This window comes from Panicum virgatum, chromosome 3K (assembly GCF_016808335.1).
Source record: "Panicum virgatum strain AP13 chromosome 3K, P.virgatum_v5, whole genome shotgun sequence".
Classification (NCBI taxonomy): Eukaryota; Viridiplantae; Streptophyta; class Magnoliopsida; order Poales; family Poaceae; genus Panicum; species Panicum virgatum.
The window spans coordinates 28,533,419-28,548,375 of NC_053138.1; the positions used below are offsets into that span (position 1 = coordinate 28,533,419).

The 14,957-nt window shown below is 41.7% G+C and overlaps 2 protein-coding genes across 7 annotated transcripts; one reads left to right on the forward strand and one right to left on the reverse strand.

Moving 5' to 3' along the window:
- The first annotated feature begins 3,087 nt into the window (after positions 1–3,087).
- LOC120698835 (carbon catabolite repressor protein 4 homolog 4-like) lies at positions 3,088–8,058 on the forward strand. 2 transcript variants are annotated; one of them, XM_039982588.1, is made up of 11 exons: positions 3,120–3,244; positions 3,312–3,323; positions 3,415–3,500; positions 3,616–3,665; positions 3,771–3,820; positions 4,551–4,620; positions 5,444–5,565; positions 6,091–6,197; positions 6,781–6,931; positions 7,080–7,227; positions 7,593–8,058. In XM_039982588.1, exons 3-11 carry the CDS (start codon positions 3,431–3,433, stop codon positions 7,881–7,883), a joined length of 1,059 nt encoding a protein of 352 aa, XP_039838522.1. In that variant the 5' UTR covers positions 3,120–3,244; positions 3,312–3,323; positions 3,415–3,430; the 3' UTR covers positions 7,884–8,058. The 2 variants fall into 2 exon arrangements, with proteins under 2 accessions (XP_039838521.1, XP_039838522.1); XM_039982587.1 differs by having other exon boundaries at positions 3,088–3,323.
- Positions 8,059–8,649: 591 nt separating this feature from the next.
- LOC120698833 (probable folate-biopterin transporter 7) lies at positions 8,650–12,270 on the reverse strand. 5 transcript variants are annotated; one of them, XR_005685032.1, is made up of 3 exons: positions 11,689–12,270; positions 9,318–10,473; positions 8,650–8,937 (listed from the first exon to the last, which is right to left on the reverse strand). XR_005685032.1 is itself a non-coding variant. In XM_039982583.1 (3 exons), the coding sequence occupies exons 1-3, from the start codon at positions 11,963–11,965 to the stop codon at positions 9,051–9,053; spliced, it is 1,320 nt and encodes a 439-aa protein (XP_039838517.1). In that variant the 5' UTR covers positions 11,966–12,270; the 3' UTR covers positions 8,650–9,050. The 5 variants fall into 5 exon arrangements, 4 of the variants coding, with proteins under 4 accessions (XP_039838517.1, XP_039838516.1, XP_039838518.1 ...); XM_039982583.1 differs by having other exon boundaries at positions 8,650–9,266; positions 9,647–10,473; XM_039982585.1 differs by lacking the exon at positions 8,650–8,937 and having other exon boundaries at positions 9,985–10,168; positions 10,303–10,473.
- Positions 12,271–14,957: the final 2,687 nt, after the last annotated feature.

Consider the following 14,957-nt stretch of genomic DNA (forward strand, 5'->3'; position numbering starts at 1 on the left):
CGCTCAGTACCAAAAACCGCGAGAGCAAGCACAAGGCTGCAATTGTAGTACTGCCACAAGCCGTAGAAGAAGCAGTAGAGCAGTGCTGTAGCCGATGCGAGTCAACAGTCAAAGACTCGGGGGCCGAGCAGTGGATAAACCGAATGCTGCAAGCCTGCAGTGCAGGGACAGAACCGCCGAGCGGGCCCCGCGCTGCACGCAGGATCCAGCGCGGCGGTCACCCACCGGGCAAAGGCGCCCTGTAGCGGCGTCCCGGCCAAGAGCCCGCAGCAGCAGCTTGTCCGCATGTGGCGCCACGAGGCCACGAGGGAAGAGAACGGCGAGGCCCGAGGGCGAGGCCCAGAGACCCAGACCGAGACCACACAGTGAAGCGGAGGCCCCGCCGCAACCGCCGACCCAGGCAGCCAGGCCAAGGCATCCTGCCGCGTTCCCGGTCCCTGCCGCCCACGCACCACGGCAGCAGGCCGCGCGCCCCGCGCCCGCCATGGCCCTTGGCTGGTGTGCGTACTCCGGAGGCGTGGCGGCGTCTTCGGCAGCCGCGCGAGGGCCGCGTGTTCGGCGCCGCGCGGCGGATGGATGGATCCGGTAGTCCAAGTCCGGGGCCACGGGCGAGCGAGCGCGCACCGGCGGCTTTCGGATTTGAAATTTTCTCGTGGCCGGTTGGCCCCCCGTGTTCATCCCGGCTCGCCTGTAGCCATGTCGTACGGCCTCTGCTGGATTTGCCTGGGCTCTGGATCGCGCTACGGTCGCTTAGCGCATATTTTCCGAGAAATTTTTTTTGCATGTATGGAGTGTTAAATGAATTCTATTTGTAAATTTTTTTAGGGATGATATAATTTTTCGCGACGAATCTAATGACGGTAATTAATTGATTATTGGCTACAGTGATACTACATTAATCATTCTCTAATCATGTGGTCAAAGACCTAAATAGATTCTCCAGAGTTACTAGCGCAGGGTTCTAAAATTGATTTTGTAAACTGACTTTATTTAACATCATAATTAGCGATTAAAGTTTGCTAGCACTCACTAGCACACACAACCAAACAGGCCCTGGTTTTTTAACTGCCCCGTGCAGGCTGATAACAGAACGGCTAGTTCGTTGGACGAGTCCCCGGTGAAACTGAACCGGCAGACTTCAAAATTGCTTGGTGGAGTAGTATGTCGCTGTGAACTGTGATTAGCTTGCTAGCCTCTCACGCAGGCAACGGCGTCTGCGAGCCCGCGAGTTTGATTCTATAATGGTCCTGTTTGGTTCTGTGTAGGAGTACTAAGAAACTTTGACCGCTAATTACGATGTTAAATAAAGTCAGTTTACAAAACCAACTCCAGATCCCTGCGCTAGGAACCCTGAAAAATCTAATAAGGTCTTTGACCGAGTGATTAGAGTATAATTACCGAAGCATCACTGTAGCCAAATCATCAATTAATTATCGTCATTAAATTCGTCGCGAAAAGTTATACTCATCTCTAAAATAGTTTTACAAATATACTTCATTTAGTACTTCATGCGTGCGAGATTTTTTTCTCGGCTTGCGTGCACTAGAAAATGTGTTGATGTGATTTTCGCCTTTTCGGCAAAGTGGTCGGGTACTCTCTTGTTAAAAAAAATGCATACAGCTTTTATTACCCTAAATCAAAATTTAATTTCTATAAAGTTTATAGAAAATATATTGACATCAATAATATTAAAGAAATATACTATCAAGATGGTGCATAAGTCCCATCAAATTTTCATTGCATAGGTACGAACCATCTTTTTTATAATGATGATCATTTTATAGTGGAAAATGCAGAGAGTAGCAGCTACTTGCATTCATAAAAAACGGTTGATGGCCTATCATGATGGATCCACATGCAAACGTGACATTCCTCGGCACATAATCCCTATATTTTTAGCATCGGAACCCTACTTCTTTCTCTTTTAGCAAAAAAGTGGCATGAGATACAAATTATATACATGGAGTAAAACGATTTTTCCTTTTTAACTTATGATGCTCTAGTTTCACACGTTCAACATCTATGTGTGTTGTCTTGACATCCGATGAAATCTCATTCACTTTTGTCATAAACACACAAGTAAAACTGCCCATAAAGCAGCTCAGAACTTGGCAAAACTTGAGATACTTAAAATTATAGGAAGAAACATGGTTCTAGCAACACAACTCCAAAGAATTCTAAAGTTTGAATGGCTTAAACTTGAAAACTATCGAAATAAGGAATACAGGTTGAAACACATAGAAACATCCTACAAACGAAAGAAAAAGGTAACTCTAGCGAGTCTTCAAACTTGTTTTTTTGTTTCCGTTCCCAAAACTAAGAATGAAATTTGTTGTACCTTTTTAATGAGAAAAAATATATAGTGCAAACCATTTTCTCGGTGGAAACAGTGGTCTTCTCTAGTTTTATAGGATTTGAACACCAGATTCAATTGTTTAGATTATAACTTTTTTCTCGAGTATTTTGAGTGCCAGGAAGATAAATTCCCAAGTAAATTACCTGAAAAAGGACATTCACATAAAACTCCATGCACGCTTAAAATACAGTTCAAACTTGTCCAGTTTTCTCCTACTGGACCGAGTTGAAATTTATATTCAGCATTTATTCAAGTAGCGTCCAAATCCGCATAAATAAAAAAATACTATAAATCGAATTTAAAGGGATCCATTCTTGCACGCGGTTTCAAACCGTTTTCATCCGTAATCCCTTCCTTCAAGTGAGTGATGACATTGACATATGATTCAACCTCAAAATCTAAAAAGCGAGTAGACTTTAGGTCTCGTTTAGTTTTTTAAGTTGCTGTCACATCGAATATTCAGACGTCAATTCGAATATTCATATGCCAATTTAATATAAAACTAATTGCATAAGTTGCAATTAGGACTCTAAATGAATCTGTTATGTATAATTAATACACGATTAGACTTAATAGATTCATCTTATAATTAAGTCACGACTTATGAAATTAGTTTTGTAATAAGTATATGTTTACTACTTCTAATTAGTGTGTAAATATGTGATGTATTGGAATTTACAATTTAAACTGAAAAAATCAAACAAGGCCTTAGCCTTACTGACAGGTGGGACCACGTACCAGATCAGATTCAAACATCGCCAGTCATCATCGTCACAGGCGGAGCCATCTCATCGGCGGCGGCGGATAGCCGGAAACCAGCCGGAACCTACCGAACAGGGGCACCACCGATGCTAAAACCCCAGACGGCGTGGACGGCTTCCCTCCCTCTCTTCCTCTTCCGTCGCTGCTCGAGATCCGCGCCCAACCCCTTCCCTCCCGCCGGCGGCCGCCGGCTTCCCTGTCTCCCGTGAGGGCCCTCCGCATCCCTAACCCCAGCTCCTTCCTTCCTCTGTTGCCTCCTCCGCTCTAACGATTCAGCGGATCCGCGATCGAATCAGGGTTTGCAAGCGGCGGATGAGCACGCAGGCGCACCCCAGGTTCGCCCCCCTCCCCACGGAGCAATCTGAATCCCAAACCGATGCCGGTCAGTACCCGTCAGCCTGAAATCCTAAACGAATCTAATCAGTATTCAGTAATGCTTGCAACAGTGGAACTCCGGTGCAATTGATGTTAACATCCGTTTCGGGTTTTGGTTCCAGGGGCTTCAGGGTACCAGTTCCGGCTGGTCTCCTACAACATTTTGGCCCAGGTATGGCCGTGCTACACTGCTACTAGCTGATGTTGCTTAGCTTTTGGGCTTAGACTGGTGCTGGTGCGTTGCCATCCGCGCCTAATAATTTGCTCTGCTTTGCAGGTTTATGTTAAGAGCGCATTTTTCCCGCATTCTCCATCTGCATGCCTCAAGTAAGCTCTTGATTGACTAGCTGTTTGTACTGTTCCGTTGGATTTTTCCATACATTCATGGTACATAAGATTCCAATATAATGCTGTATAGTCATGGTATCTGACAAAGGAAGGAATGGAGATTTTTTTCAGGTCTAACCATTCCATATGTCTTACTTGAAATATCCTTCATAAGTGGAACAAAATGATACTGAAATTTGGTGCCATAAATGATGCTCCCAGCAAAACTTGATCAAACTGGACAGAGTGTGTGCTAAGCTATACAGCATTTAGATTTTGCTCGCAGACTTATAGTATTGAATTATTGCAACAGATATAGATAATACGGGACATATCTGCCTGCCCATGGGTAGCTATCTGTCCCTTCATAATTTTCACTGTTTAGTCGCAAGTTCACTTGGGGGAATTACAAAATTATAGCATTTATGTAGTTATTTGAATCATATATTTTAGTCTGTTCTCATTCAGCAAACTTTCTGGAGATGCCATCAATGGTTTCACTAACAAGCTTTACACTATGATGCCCTTACATCTGTATTGACATAAAAACTATTCTTAAATTTATGTTAATGATGTTACTACAGTCAAGCTTGCTTTTAACTTCTGTAAATATTCTGCCTATCTTGGTGGGTGTGGGCTTGGGTTGGGGGGAGGGGATACACCTGAGCGTCACAATCATGTTCTTATTCCTGCCCCTGACTTATGTTTCTCTTTCATGTTTGCAAAATAGGTGGAAATCTCGATCCAAAGCTGTTCTAACAGAACTCAAGAGTTTTGATGCTGACCTCATGTGTATACAGGTGGGTCCTCATTGTGAACTTTCAACTAATAATTACACTCAATTATTTTTTGTCATTGTGTGCCTGTGTGGTCATATAAAGTACTATTTAGTGTTTACAGTCACTTTGCAGAATATGTTGGCTTTTCAGGCTCAAATTTTTTTTAATAAGTACTCCTATATAGGGTTTTATAGCGCCCTAAATTTTTGTAGAGAATGAGTAGGAAGAAAACCAAAAAATTGTGCTGAAAAAATTGGCGTAGCTGACCAAATTTAGATGCTACCTTGTGCGTGCCATCTTGTGCCCCCCACCTTCTTTTCCTGTCCTCCTCTGAATCCTCTCTGCACTCCTTGATTTCCTGTCTTTATCCTCTGTCCACAGCTTCTCCTTCTGTTCCTTGGCACCCAGGGGCGATAACAGGTAGCACAATTTACTTCACATTTGCTTATTGCATGATACGATACATGTGCTTATACTGGTAACGAGGTAAGGGGTTGCAAGATATAGTAATGGGGGTGATTTCTTTCTTTTTTAAAAAAATCTTTTGAAGCAATTCCATCCCCTCACTAGATGACATGCACTACATAGCCCGGTAGGGGTTTGTGATGTAATGTTAGGTTGGTATTTCTTGATTTAACAAACTGGACCCTGGTTTTGTCCAATTAGATTCCAAGTTTCCAACTCTATTGCTTGTAGCCCAAAATTATTCTTTTCCTATTTTTTGCACAAGACTTTATGGGATGCTGGTATAGCTACTGTTCATGATTGTTCTCTATTGTGTGGAACGATTCTCTTCTTATTCATGCTTGTAAATAAAGCAATAAATAATTCATGTGACTCACAGGAGTTGGATGAGTACGATACCTTCTACAAGAAAAACATGGAAAATTCTGGATATTCAAGTATTTACATTCAGCGATCTGGAGATAAACGGGATGGCTGTGGTATATTCTATAAACCCAAAAGGTACTGATATTCCCTTGATTTGTATATACTCCCTCCGTCCCATGAAAAGTGCAATCCTGAGTTTGAAAAAAAATCTCACAAAGAGTGCAATTCTAGAGATTGGATCTCAATTACCTGCCTAATTAAGTGGTCAGATTTAAATTGCATGCCAAAACTAACCATATGTGGCAAACAATTGAGGGCATGAGAGTCTTTTCACATCATCACTAATCTGTCTGAAAAAACCCATAATTGCACTCTTCATGGGACGGAGGGAGTATGTCACAACAGTTAGTGATCTCAGGAAGAAGTAATGCTAAACTTCACCCATCAAAATACGAGTTCTCTTGCATCCAATTTATTACAGTTGGTTTCACATGAAAACTGATCATCATTAGCTCTGGTCTTCAATTTGAGAACAAATATCTTGTGAATAAATGACTAATGATCTTGAAAGTCTGATATGGGAAATGTTGGGTTTTCTAGTATATTTGCGAATTTCGTGTACATGGAGAAGTATTTTTTTTGACTCTGTTACCTTTGCAGTGCGGAACTGGTGCAGAAAGAAGGAATACATTACAATGATTTAGTGGAAAAATATGTTCATAGTGATCATGTACATAGTGCCCCGCCAAATAATTCTTCACCAGAAGGTAATAGGAGCTGTATCTGAGTATAATATTATCCTGTGACTTATAGTGCGGTTCTCTGTCAGTGGGATATAAATCTTCAAAGTTGTAAAATAGGCTTAACATGTTACTTGCAAGTTACTCCCTCCGTCCTGAAATCTAAAACATTTTGGTCTGTCCTAAGTCAAAGTAGTCTAAGTTTGACCAAATTTATAGAGAAGAATGTTAACATCTAGCACATCAAATAAATAAATTATGAATAATATATATATCATAATGAATCTAATTATTCTTATCTGACATTGAAAATATTATTATTCTTTTCTATAAATTTGATCAAACTTAGAACAATTTGACTTAGGACAAACCAAAATGCCTTTTATTTCAGGATGGAGGGAGTATATGTTAGAAGGAGTTGTTCTTCATTTTGTTCATAGCTCTTAATAAATATATCGTTGGAGATGCATTGCATATCAGTTTCTAGCAAGTAGACAGACTAAACCCAATCTCAGGCTGTAACTTTTTTCCTGTATGTAGACTTTATTATCTCTTACCTGGTTTGATGCTTGACGTTAATACTCCATGCTGTTTTTTTCCTCTTTGTCAGACACGACTGCAAAGCCAGATAATAGCAAGCGTGGAGATCCAAATGATCCATGTGTAAGATTGAAGCGTGACTGTGTTGGTTTACTCGCAGCTTTCAAGCTCAGTGATCCTTGTGATCACATTTTAATCGTGGCGAATACACATATTTATTGGCAAGTGAAACAACCAGAAATATCCACTCTCTTTGGAAGATGCTTTCATAATTCGCTGTATCTTTTTGTTATGTTTGATCTTAGCTGTATTCATTGCCAGCAGTTTCCAGCAAATGTGTAAATTTCTGGTTGATGCATAATTCTGTAGGGACCCAGAATGGATTGATGTAAAGTTGGCTCAGGCAAAATATCTTCTTTCGAGAGTCTCTCAGTTCGAGCAACTCATCTCAAATAAATTTAATTGTAAACCTTCAGTGATCATTACTGGCGACTTCAATTCAACCCCAGGTGACAAGGTATGCCTTGCATTTATTTCATTGCCTTTTGAAGCTGACTTACTTAAAAGAGCATCATGTTTCTTGTTATCTAGTGTAATACAAAGTGTAGTAGAACCATCTTATTATAGAGGTGATTCTGTCTTTTTTTTTCAATACTATTGAGTGTATTACATTTTCTTGAGACATGTATGGACCACATGGCATGTAAAATATCTTATAATGAATGGACATAGCTGCAGATCCATGCTCCACTGAACGATATCAGAAACTTTGTATAGCAGCTCATATTTAATCCAGTCATGTGTGTGGCATATTGGTTTTACGATGAACATAATCTGTCCAACAGTCCCAGCTCATTTGATTAAGTATACTACAATTTTCAGGTATACAATTATCTTCTATCAGCCAACTTAGAATCTACAGATGAAGCTCCGATCAAATTATGCAGCCTTTATGCTGCGAATGGAGGGGAGCCAGAGTTCACAAACTACACTCCTGGTTTTACTGGAACACTGGACTACATATTCTTGTCAAACAGTAGTTCAATAAAACCTACTAGCCTACTTTGTTTGCCACGAGGGGATTCTGCGGATGTTCAAGGAGGCCTGCCCAACTTTCAACATCCTAGTGATCATTTACCAATTGGTGCTGATTTTCTTGTAGTTAGTAGATAGTACACAGGCTTGTTGCTTTTCCAACTGCAATAGAAAGTGGCTTTGAATATTTGATTTGTTTGCACAGTTCAGGCTTCAGATTTAATGTGTAATATCTCAAGGCGCATTTCCTTTTTCTTCCTTGTGGAACCAATAACAATTAATACCAATTATTATTTTGTTATTTATAGTTTAATATGCGTGCTATACATACAACCATATGTTGAATCACAAGGATTCAAATAACCTGTCTGTAACAGAACTGCAGGTTAGTATATGTTTAGTAGATTCCGTTAGTATGGTAATGGCACAGCTTGGAACCATCATGAATCCGAAAGAGCCAATTTTCAGTCAAGTTTTTTAAGATGAAAGTCGGTGCTATTATTTTCAGAACAGGATTCTCATCTTGTTGAGTTGAATTCCATGTACCTCTGGTGTAGTTGCGCGCTGAGCATGGCAGTTAGACCTTTATTATTTCAGTGAAACAGCAAGCAGCCATGTTGCATTGTGAACTCCTTACAACCTTTGACTACCGAATTAACTTTAGCAAGAATAGTTTCATGTGTTTCTTGAAATCTTATCAGATCATGCTTACGAAAGAGCAGGGATGACTGATTCTGGAACTACCAAAATTTCACAAGCCGTCAAAAGAATCTGCAATGGCTACAGCAGAACTACCGAGTTTTCCCCTTTTCAAGAGACAACACAGCAGGCCGATAAGATCATTGCAGCATCTTGCCTGTTTTCTTCTCTGTGATGCTTTCTTCAGGACGCCACATCTTACACATAACAATGAACATAAGTACATAACCAATCGTCAAACAGTATGGCCACTAGATTACATGTGGGAGAGGCGCACAAACATTGGTAGTGACGGAACATATGCAAATCGAACTGTCCATGTAGAACACATGTAACAAGCAAACCAATGTACATTAAATAACGTATGAAAACTAGTTACATAGAAATAATACTTGATCTGTAGAAGAATGGCAGCAAACTTGTATGTACATATATGCTCTTTGCTAGACGTTCTGATGAAGCTTTAGAGGATTTAGCACCTGAAGAATCTAATCTTCTATTTTGTTTCTTCCAGAGGTGATAGCTTTATAGAATTGAACAGGCAAAAAGGTTAGGGTAAAGCCTGACAGTCACCATCACACCATCTCCAGATGATATATATGTAGTCTATTCCTCTTTTTTCTCCTTTTCTCTTCTCTCTTTGATCAATGACGAGCAACACAATGGTAGCATTGTGCATGCAGCCTCAATCAGCAGGCAAGCAGGCAGTGCTGAAAAATCATCTCCAGTTACTCCCACGAAGGCAGCAAGAGCAACTCCAAGATAGCCACTGACGATAGTGGCAAGGGCAAGTGCAGACATAACAAAGGCCATTACTGATCCCTCACAGCCAGCAGGACAAAGTTTTGCAATATGGACACTGAAGAATCTAATCTTCTATTTTGTTTCTTCCAGAGGTGATAGCTTTATAGAATTGAACAGGCAAAAAGGTTAGGGTAAAGCCTGACAGTCACCATCACACCATCTCCAGATGATATATATGTAGTCTATTCTTCTTTTTTCTCCTTTTCTCTTCTCTCTTTGATCAATGACGAGCAACACAATGGTAGCATTGTGCATGCAGCCTCAATCAGCAGGCAAGCAGGCAGTGCTGAAAAATCATCTCCAGTTACTCCCACGAAGGCAGCAAGAGCAACTCCAAGATAGCCACTGACGATAGTGGCAAGGGCAAGTGCAGACATAACAAAGGCCATTACTGATCCCTCACAGCCAGCAGGACAAAGTTTTGCAATATGGACACTGAAGGGCAGCACCTTGAAAAACATAAGACCCTCGAACAACCCAGAGAAGACAATTGTGTATATGGAGTCTGGTATTCCAATCTTCCTGTATATTCCCTGAACGAATAACACATCCGACAACATTATGAGCGCTATGGCAAACTGCAGAACTGACAGGACCTTGCGGGCAGACATTGTTTTGAAGTATTTATTGTATGACATGCTCCAGACCAAGAGAGCCACTTGCCCAAACACCTTTGATAAGCCGATAACTGATGAGTCTAGTCTTAACATTTCAGTCTGATAGAAGAACATGGTCCCAAGTAGAAAAGGTATGACAGTGTACGATAATGTAAACCATATGATTGACCAAAACATTTCAGGCATACACAGGGCACATGACAGCTCTTTGACTTGCTTGCGGATGCTGGTGAGTGCCGATAGATTGGTAGCTGCCTTTGGGAGTCTGAGGGAGCTCTCAGGTATAGCCACAGTTGTGAAGAACTGGATCACGAGAAGGATTGCAAAAAACAGAAACATGATTTTGGGAGAAAAATAACTGAGAGCAACGCCACCAAGGAGATTTCCCAAAGCACCAGCAGAGGAGCCAAACATCCAAGCAAAGGATTGAAGCTGACCTGACCCTGAGGAAGAGGTCACTTGCTTCCCAGCCTCTGCTACTATGGCATCATTGGCAACCTCACAAATGGAAGCACCAAAGTTGCTCGAGAGGAGAAAAATGGTAAGAACCGGAAGGGAAATAGCTGGCCAGAGGGCAATGGCCAACCATGAAATTGCCTGCAAGAGAGCTGCAACCAAAACAACAAAAGGCAGGTTAGCATGATGATTTCACTCCAGATTCATAAACAGTAACAGTGCAATACAATATAAGCATTTCTGGAGAATGGAGTCATTGGTATTGATAATTATGTTTTTTAAAGTTACAGAAATGTCCTTCGATGCCAGGTAGCGAGCGCCAGCTGTGCCTATTAGTTTCCAATTTTTGGCCTGACAAGACCCTCTTTGGCCTCATACCAGTTGATTGAACTAATGAATGCCCATTAATTCATCAAGTGATTTAATAAGACATAAATGATAAAATATTCCAAAAATCTCTTGGTATGCAGCTTCACTCAAGTGATGTTACCTAGTTGTTAGGACTTAGGATGGTGTTTGTAAGTTGAAACCAGGACTAAAATTATGATCTGTGCATCTACAGCTTTATGTTTTGGGTCCATTGGAACAAGATGCTTCACCATCGTTGAGGAATTTCATCATGACACTTACCGTGTGCAAGAAGACAATTTGAGGTGGACAACAAGGACTGCATCAAAAGTTGACAGCACAATCATGCACTCATTGGTTGAGAACTTTCTTGCTTTGATTTGTGAATGTGTAACACTAACAAGAGAGCAAATTTGGCGGGACACCGTGTAAAAGTTGTTGCTTTTGCAAGGCAAATCGGAAAAGAAGGAAAAGGCGAATGGTAATTAGAAGAAAAAAGAAAAGGTGAAAGAGAATAAAAGGAGCGGTTAAGAAGAATCAAGAGGACAGGGCGGTGCGCGAGCATATTCTTTACGGTGGTGTCATTTACCATGGGACACACATGTACGAACAACTGGAGAGAAAAGAATGTGAAAGATCCAAGGGTGACAGCGCGAAAGGAAAGAGATGCTATTGTATATTCGAATTCCTCATTGATTACTAGCATACACTTTTGACAAAGTTGCACATGCACTCGCTTGAGTGAAGAGATATATAATATATTCATGTTATACAGAAAAATAAGTAAAATTCCATCTTAGTGAGTGGGATTGTGACCAAGAAAAATAAACAAGATACATACAATTCGAAAATTCCGAAACAAGGATCCGGGGGGCAATTTGCCTATTACATAAGTTCTGTAAAGTTACGAGGAGAATGATATGACGACGACGTGAATTGGCAACGGCAGAGGTGGGTTTGGGATCTGGGCAGGAAATGCAGGAGCAGATTAGTAAAGGGGAATGGAGGAGTGGGCGTACCGCCGATGGCGACGTAGGGCAGGCGCCGGTGCCCGCGTATGGGGACGGCGTCGGAGAGGAGGCCGAGGAGCGGCTTGGCGACCATGGGCAGGTTGGCGGAGGCCTGGAGGATCTGCAGCGAGGAGGCGGCGACGCCCATGCCGTCCTTGAGGAAGAAGTTGACGCCCAGCCACGGGAACAGCCGGAACCCCTGCACCCAGAATCCGACCCCGATCACCAGCCGCCGCCTGGCCTCCGCCGCGGCGGCCTCCGCCGCCACCTTCTCCTCCTTCTCCATGGCGGCCCTCCTCTTCCTCCCCCAACCGTCGGAATTCAAATCCAAATCTCGCGTCGGCTCCGGATCCTCCCGAGTCCCGATCCAAGAGGAGGGGAAGGCACTGTGAGCTGGTGGGTTCTCGCACCCACACGCGTACGAGGACACGTAGAAAGGGAAAGGGTGTGGGGGAGGGATTTGATTAGTCTCGCCGGAGTTTATTATTGGCGCAGCAGATCCACGGTGCGAGGGGAAGGTGAGCACACGGCGGGAGTTCTAGAGCACACACCACTGGAGGTCTGGAGCTCCGCCTCCGCGGCGGCATAACCGAACGCCACGGATGGTGGGCTCCGCGTGTAGCCACGTTGGGCTTTTCAAGGGCCCGCAATCATGTTGGTGGGCCACCGCCAATAATCTCTTGATTGGTTCGTAAAAACTCTTCTACTGGTTGTTCACATGGGCTCTGTTTGAAACATTAGCTCATGCCTAATTTTAAGAGCTAATATTTAGCCTTAAATTAGTAGGCTAATAATTAGCCCAAGATAGGTTGTTTGAATCCATAAGCTAATGCTCACCTTGTCTCTCTCATTCTCATGTCTAGATGTGTGTGCATACTCATATTGTTGTGGAGACTATACAAAATTAGCTCCATTATCACCCCTTGGAGGGGTTCATGATTTTGGGAAGGATAATTCACTTTAGCCCAAAATTATCCCACATATTTGAATGCATGAGGGATAATTTGGAGCTAAAAGGTAAGGGATAACCATTATCTCTATGTATCCAAACATGCCCATAGTCACATTCATGCAGGACAATGCTGATTGTGCTTTGTGTAGCAAAAAGAGGAAACAGTTCATCGGCCCTATTTGAATACTCTAACTGAGCTAGAGATTAGAGTTAGTTTCTAGATTATGACTAGAACTAACTCTAACCAAAGAGGTGTTTAGATGTCAGGTTAAACTGATAATAAATGTATTTTTCTAATTATTTGGCTTCTTTAAACGCTTTTTGCAGCCGAATCTGTTGTGGCCAGCTTTTGTGTGACCTCCTCCCACTCACAAATGACACAAACAAATTATCTCCACAAATAAAGTAAGGAAAGTATGATAAAAATTAATTTGTCCATACAAATAACATGTGTCTCTCAAACATACAAGTCCTCAATGAAGATAAACAAAAAAAGTTTACACTCCATAAAACAAGAGAACATATCATGTGCAAACCAACCTCTTCGTGCAAACAATGAAAACTTAAATCTGGGCCATCAAATCAACATCCAAGGGGAGGGGCGCAGGGGGGTGGGAGGGAGATTTGCAAAAGTGTGATTAGCCAATCCAAGGGCCGGTCCAGATTATAAAATTACCCAATTCCACTGGATGTTGATCCGATGACCCAGATTTAAGTTTATATAGTTTGTACGGAGAGGTTGGTTTGCACTTCATACATTCCCATAAAACAAAGCATGAACTAACTCATCACAGAAGGCATTCATGTTGGTATTTTCAACAAGAGGTTCATCTTCTGGCCATCCGGATGCAGAAGAACTAGGCATTGAGTCCGCATCACAGGCATTAAATTCTCTATCTGCAATTCTGCTCTCTCGTATGAAGCTATAAACAGCCATAAAAGGCAACAATAATTCTAGCTTATAGCTTGCTTGTCCTCTGGAAATCTTGGAATGTTCAACAACATTCTAAATTTCATCTTCAACAATCCAAAAGATCGCTTTATCACATTCCTAATTTTGGCATGTGCACGATTGAAGGTCTCTTTCATACCTTGTGGCGGCGGACCATTATGCCATTGCTCGACATGGTACCTTGTACATCTATATTGTAGCACAAACGGTTTGGATACCCCGCATCAACCACATAATACTTCTCTACATATTGTGAAAGGAAGACACACAATGAGACTTAGATGAACAAGTGCAATTGAATAAAATTGCTGCAAGATAGTTTAAGTAGCAAATCTAGTGGTGGATGTGGAAATTTGTGATGATTAAGTAGTCACTTCATATTTGAATATACTCTCATGTCATGTGCTGAACCAGGCCATCCCGACAGCACAAAGGTAAATCTCATGTCGAAATCACAAATAGCAAGCACATTGGTTTCATTGTGCCTTTTCAAGTACGGAACCCTCTTACTCATAGGCACCATAAGCTTCACATGTGTCCCATCTATAGCTCCTACGCAGTCGTTGAAGTGTAGCCATAATGCTGGATTTTCTAAATTGGGGTACACCTTTGAAAATGTTGGGTCTTTAGGTACAATTATGTCATGTGCTAACCTAAGAAGACATGTCAAAACTCTGTTAAATGTCTGGCTTACTGTCTCCATAGACCTTCGAAAACGGTTGCCACCCCGTCTAACTGATTGTGGTGAACCAATAATGCATAAAAAACATAGCAAGAGCATCCACAGTTGTCATTCTTGTAGTGGCCTTCAACCCATTTGACCGAACCAAAATATTATGTAACCTTTTAAATAAAGATCTCTCAACCCTAAACATGTTGTAGCATTGGGTATCTCGAGCTAGTTGCCCATCACCCTTTCCAAGCCAGATTCTCCATTGACCCTCCTAGGTAGTTTCACAAAGTAGTTATCAGAGTACATATCTAAGAGTATCTCCAAGAGCTCTTGTATATATGAATAGCTAAAATCTTGATATAGCTATTATGTAAAACAAAATAGCTAGTGAAAAAGGGATAAAATCCAACAACTTCTCCAAAATCTAAAAAAGGATAGCTAGCGCTTAGCGCTGGGCAAAGATGCCCAGCGGCATCCCCTGGATAGAAAACGAGGATACAAGATAGGGTAGATAGAGTTTTTGTTGGATGTGAACTTTTTATCTTCCTTTTCTTTTTTTAGAAAACTCACATAAAATACAAGAGCTCTTGGAGATGCTCTAAGGTAGGAACCAGTTGCAAGATCACCTTGTGGGCAGGGGCAGGCCAAGGATTTAGAATTTGGGTATTCAACATTTTTAAAGGGTAAAAAAATTTTGGGCG

What these genes read in the sequence shown, in the direction of transcription:
- LOC120698833 (XM_039982583.1), bottom strand. Translation starts at nt 11,965, where the DNA reads ATGGAGAAGGAGGAGAAGGTGGCGGCGGAGGCCGCCGCGGCGGAGGCC. An exon ending in GCCCTACGTCGCCATCGGCG is followed by an intron (nt 10,474 to 11,688) that starts GTACGCCCACTC and finishes TTTTGGTTGCAG; the next exon opens with CTCTCTTGCAGGCAATTTCA. An exon ending in TTTGTCCTGCTGGCTGTGAG is followed by an intron (nt 9,267 to 9,646) that starts GGATCAGTAATG and finishes GCTGGCTGTGAG; the next exon opens with GGATCAGTAATGGCCTTTGT.
- LOC120698835 (XM_039982587.1), top strand. Translation starts at nt 3,205, where the DNA reads ATGCTAAAACCCCAGACGGCGTGGACGGCTTCCCTCCCTCTCTTCCTC. An exon ending in CCTACAACATTTTGGCCCAG is followed by an intron (nt 3,666 to 3,770) that starts GTATGGCCGTGC and finishes TCTGCTTTGCAG; the next exon opens with GTTTATGTTAAGAGCGCATT. An exon ending in TCTCCATCTGCATGCCTCAA is followed by an intron (nt 3,821 to 4,550) that starts GTAAGCTCTTGA and finishes TTTGCAAAATAG; the next exon opens with GTGGAAATCTCGATCCAAAG.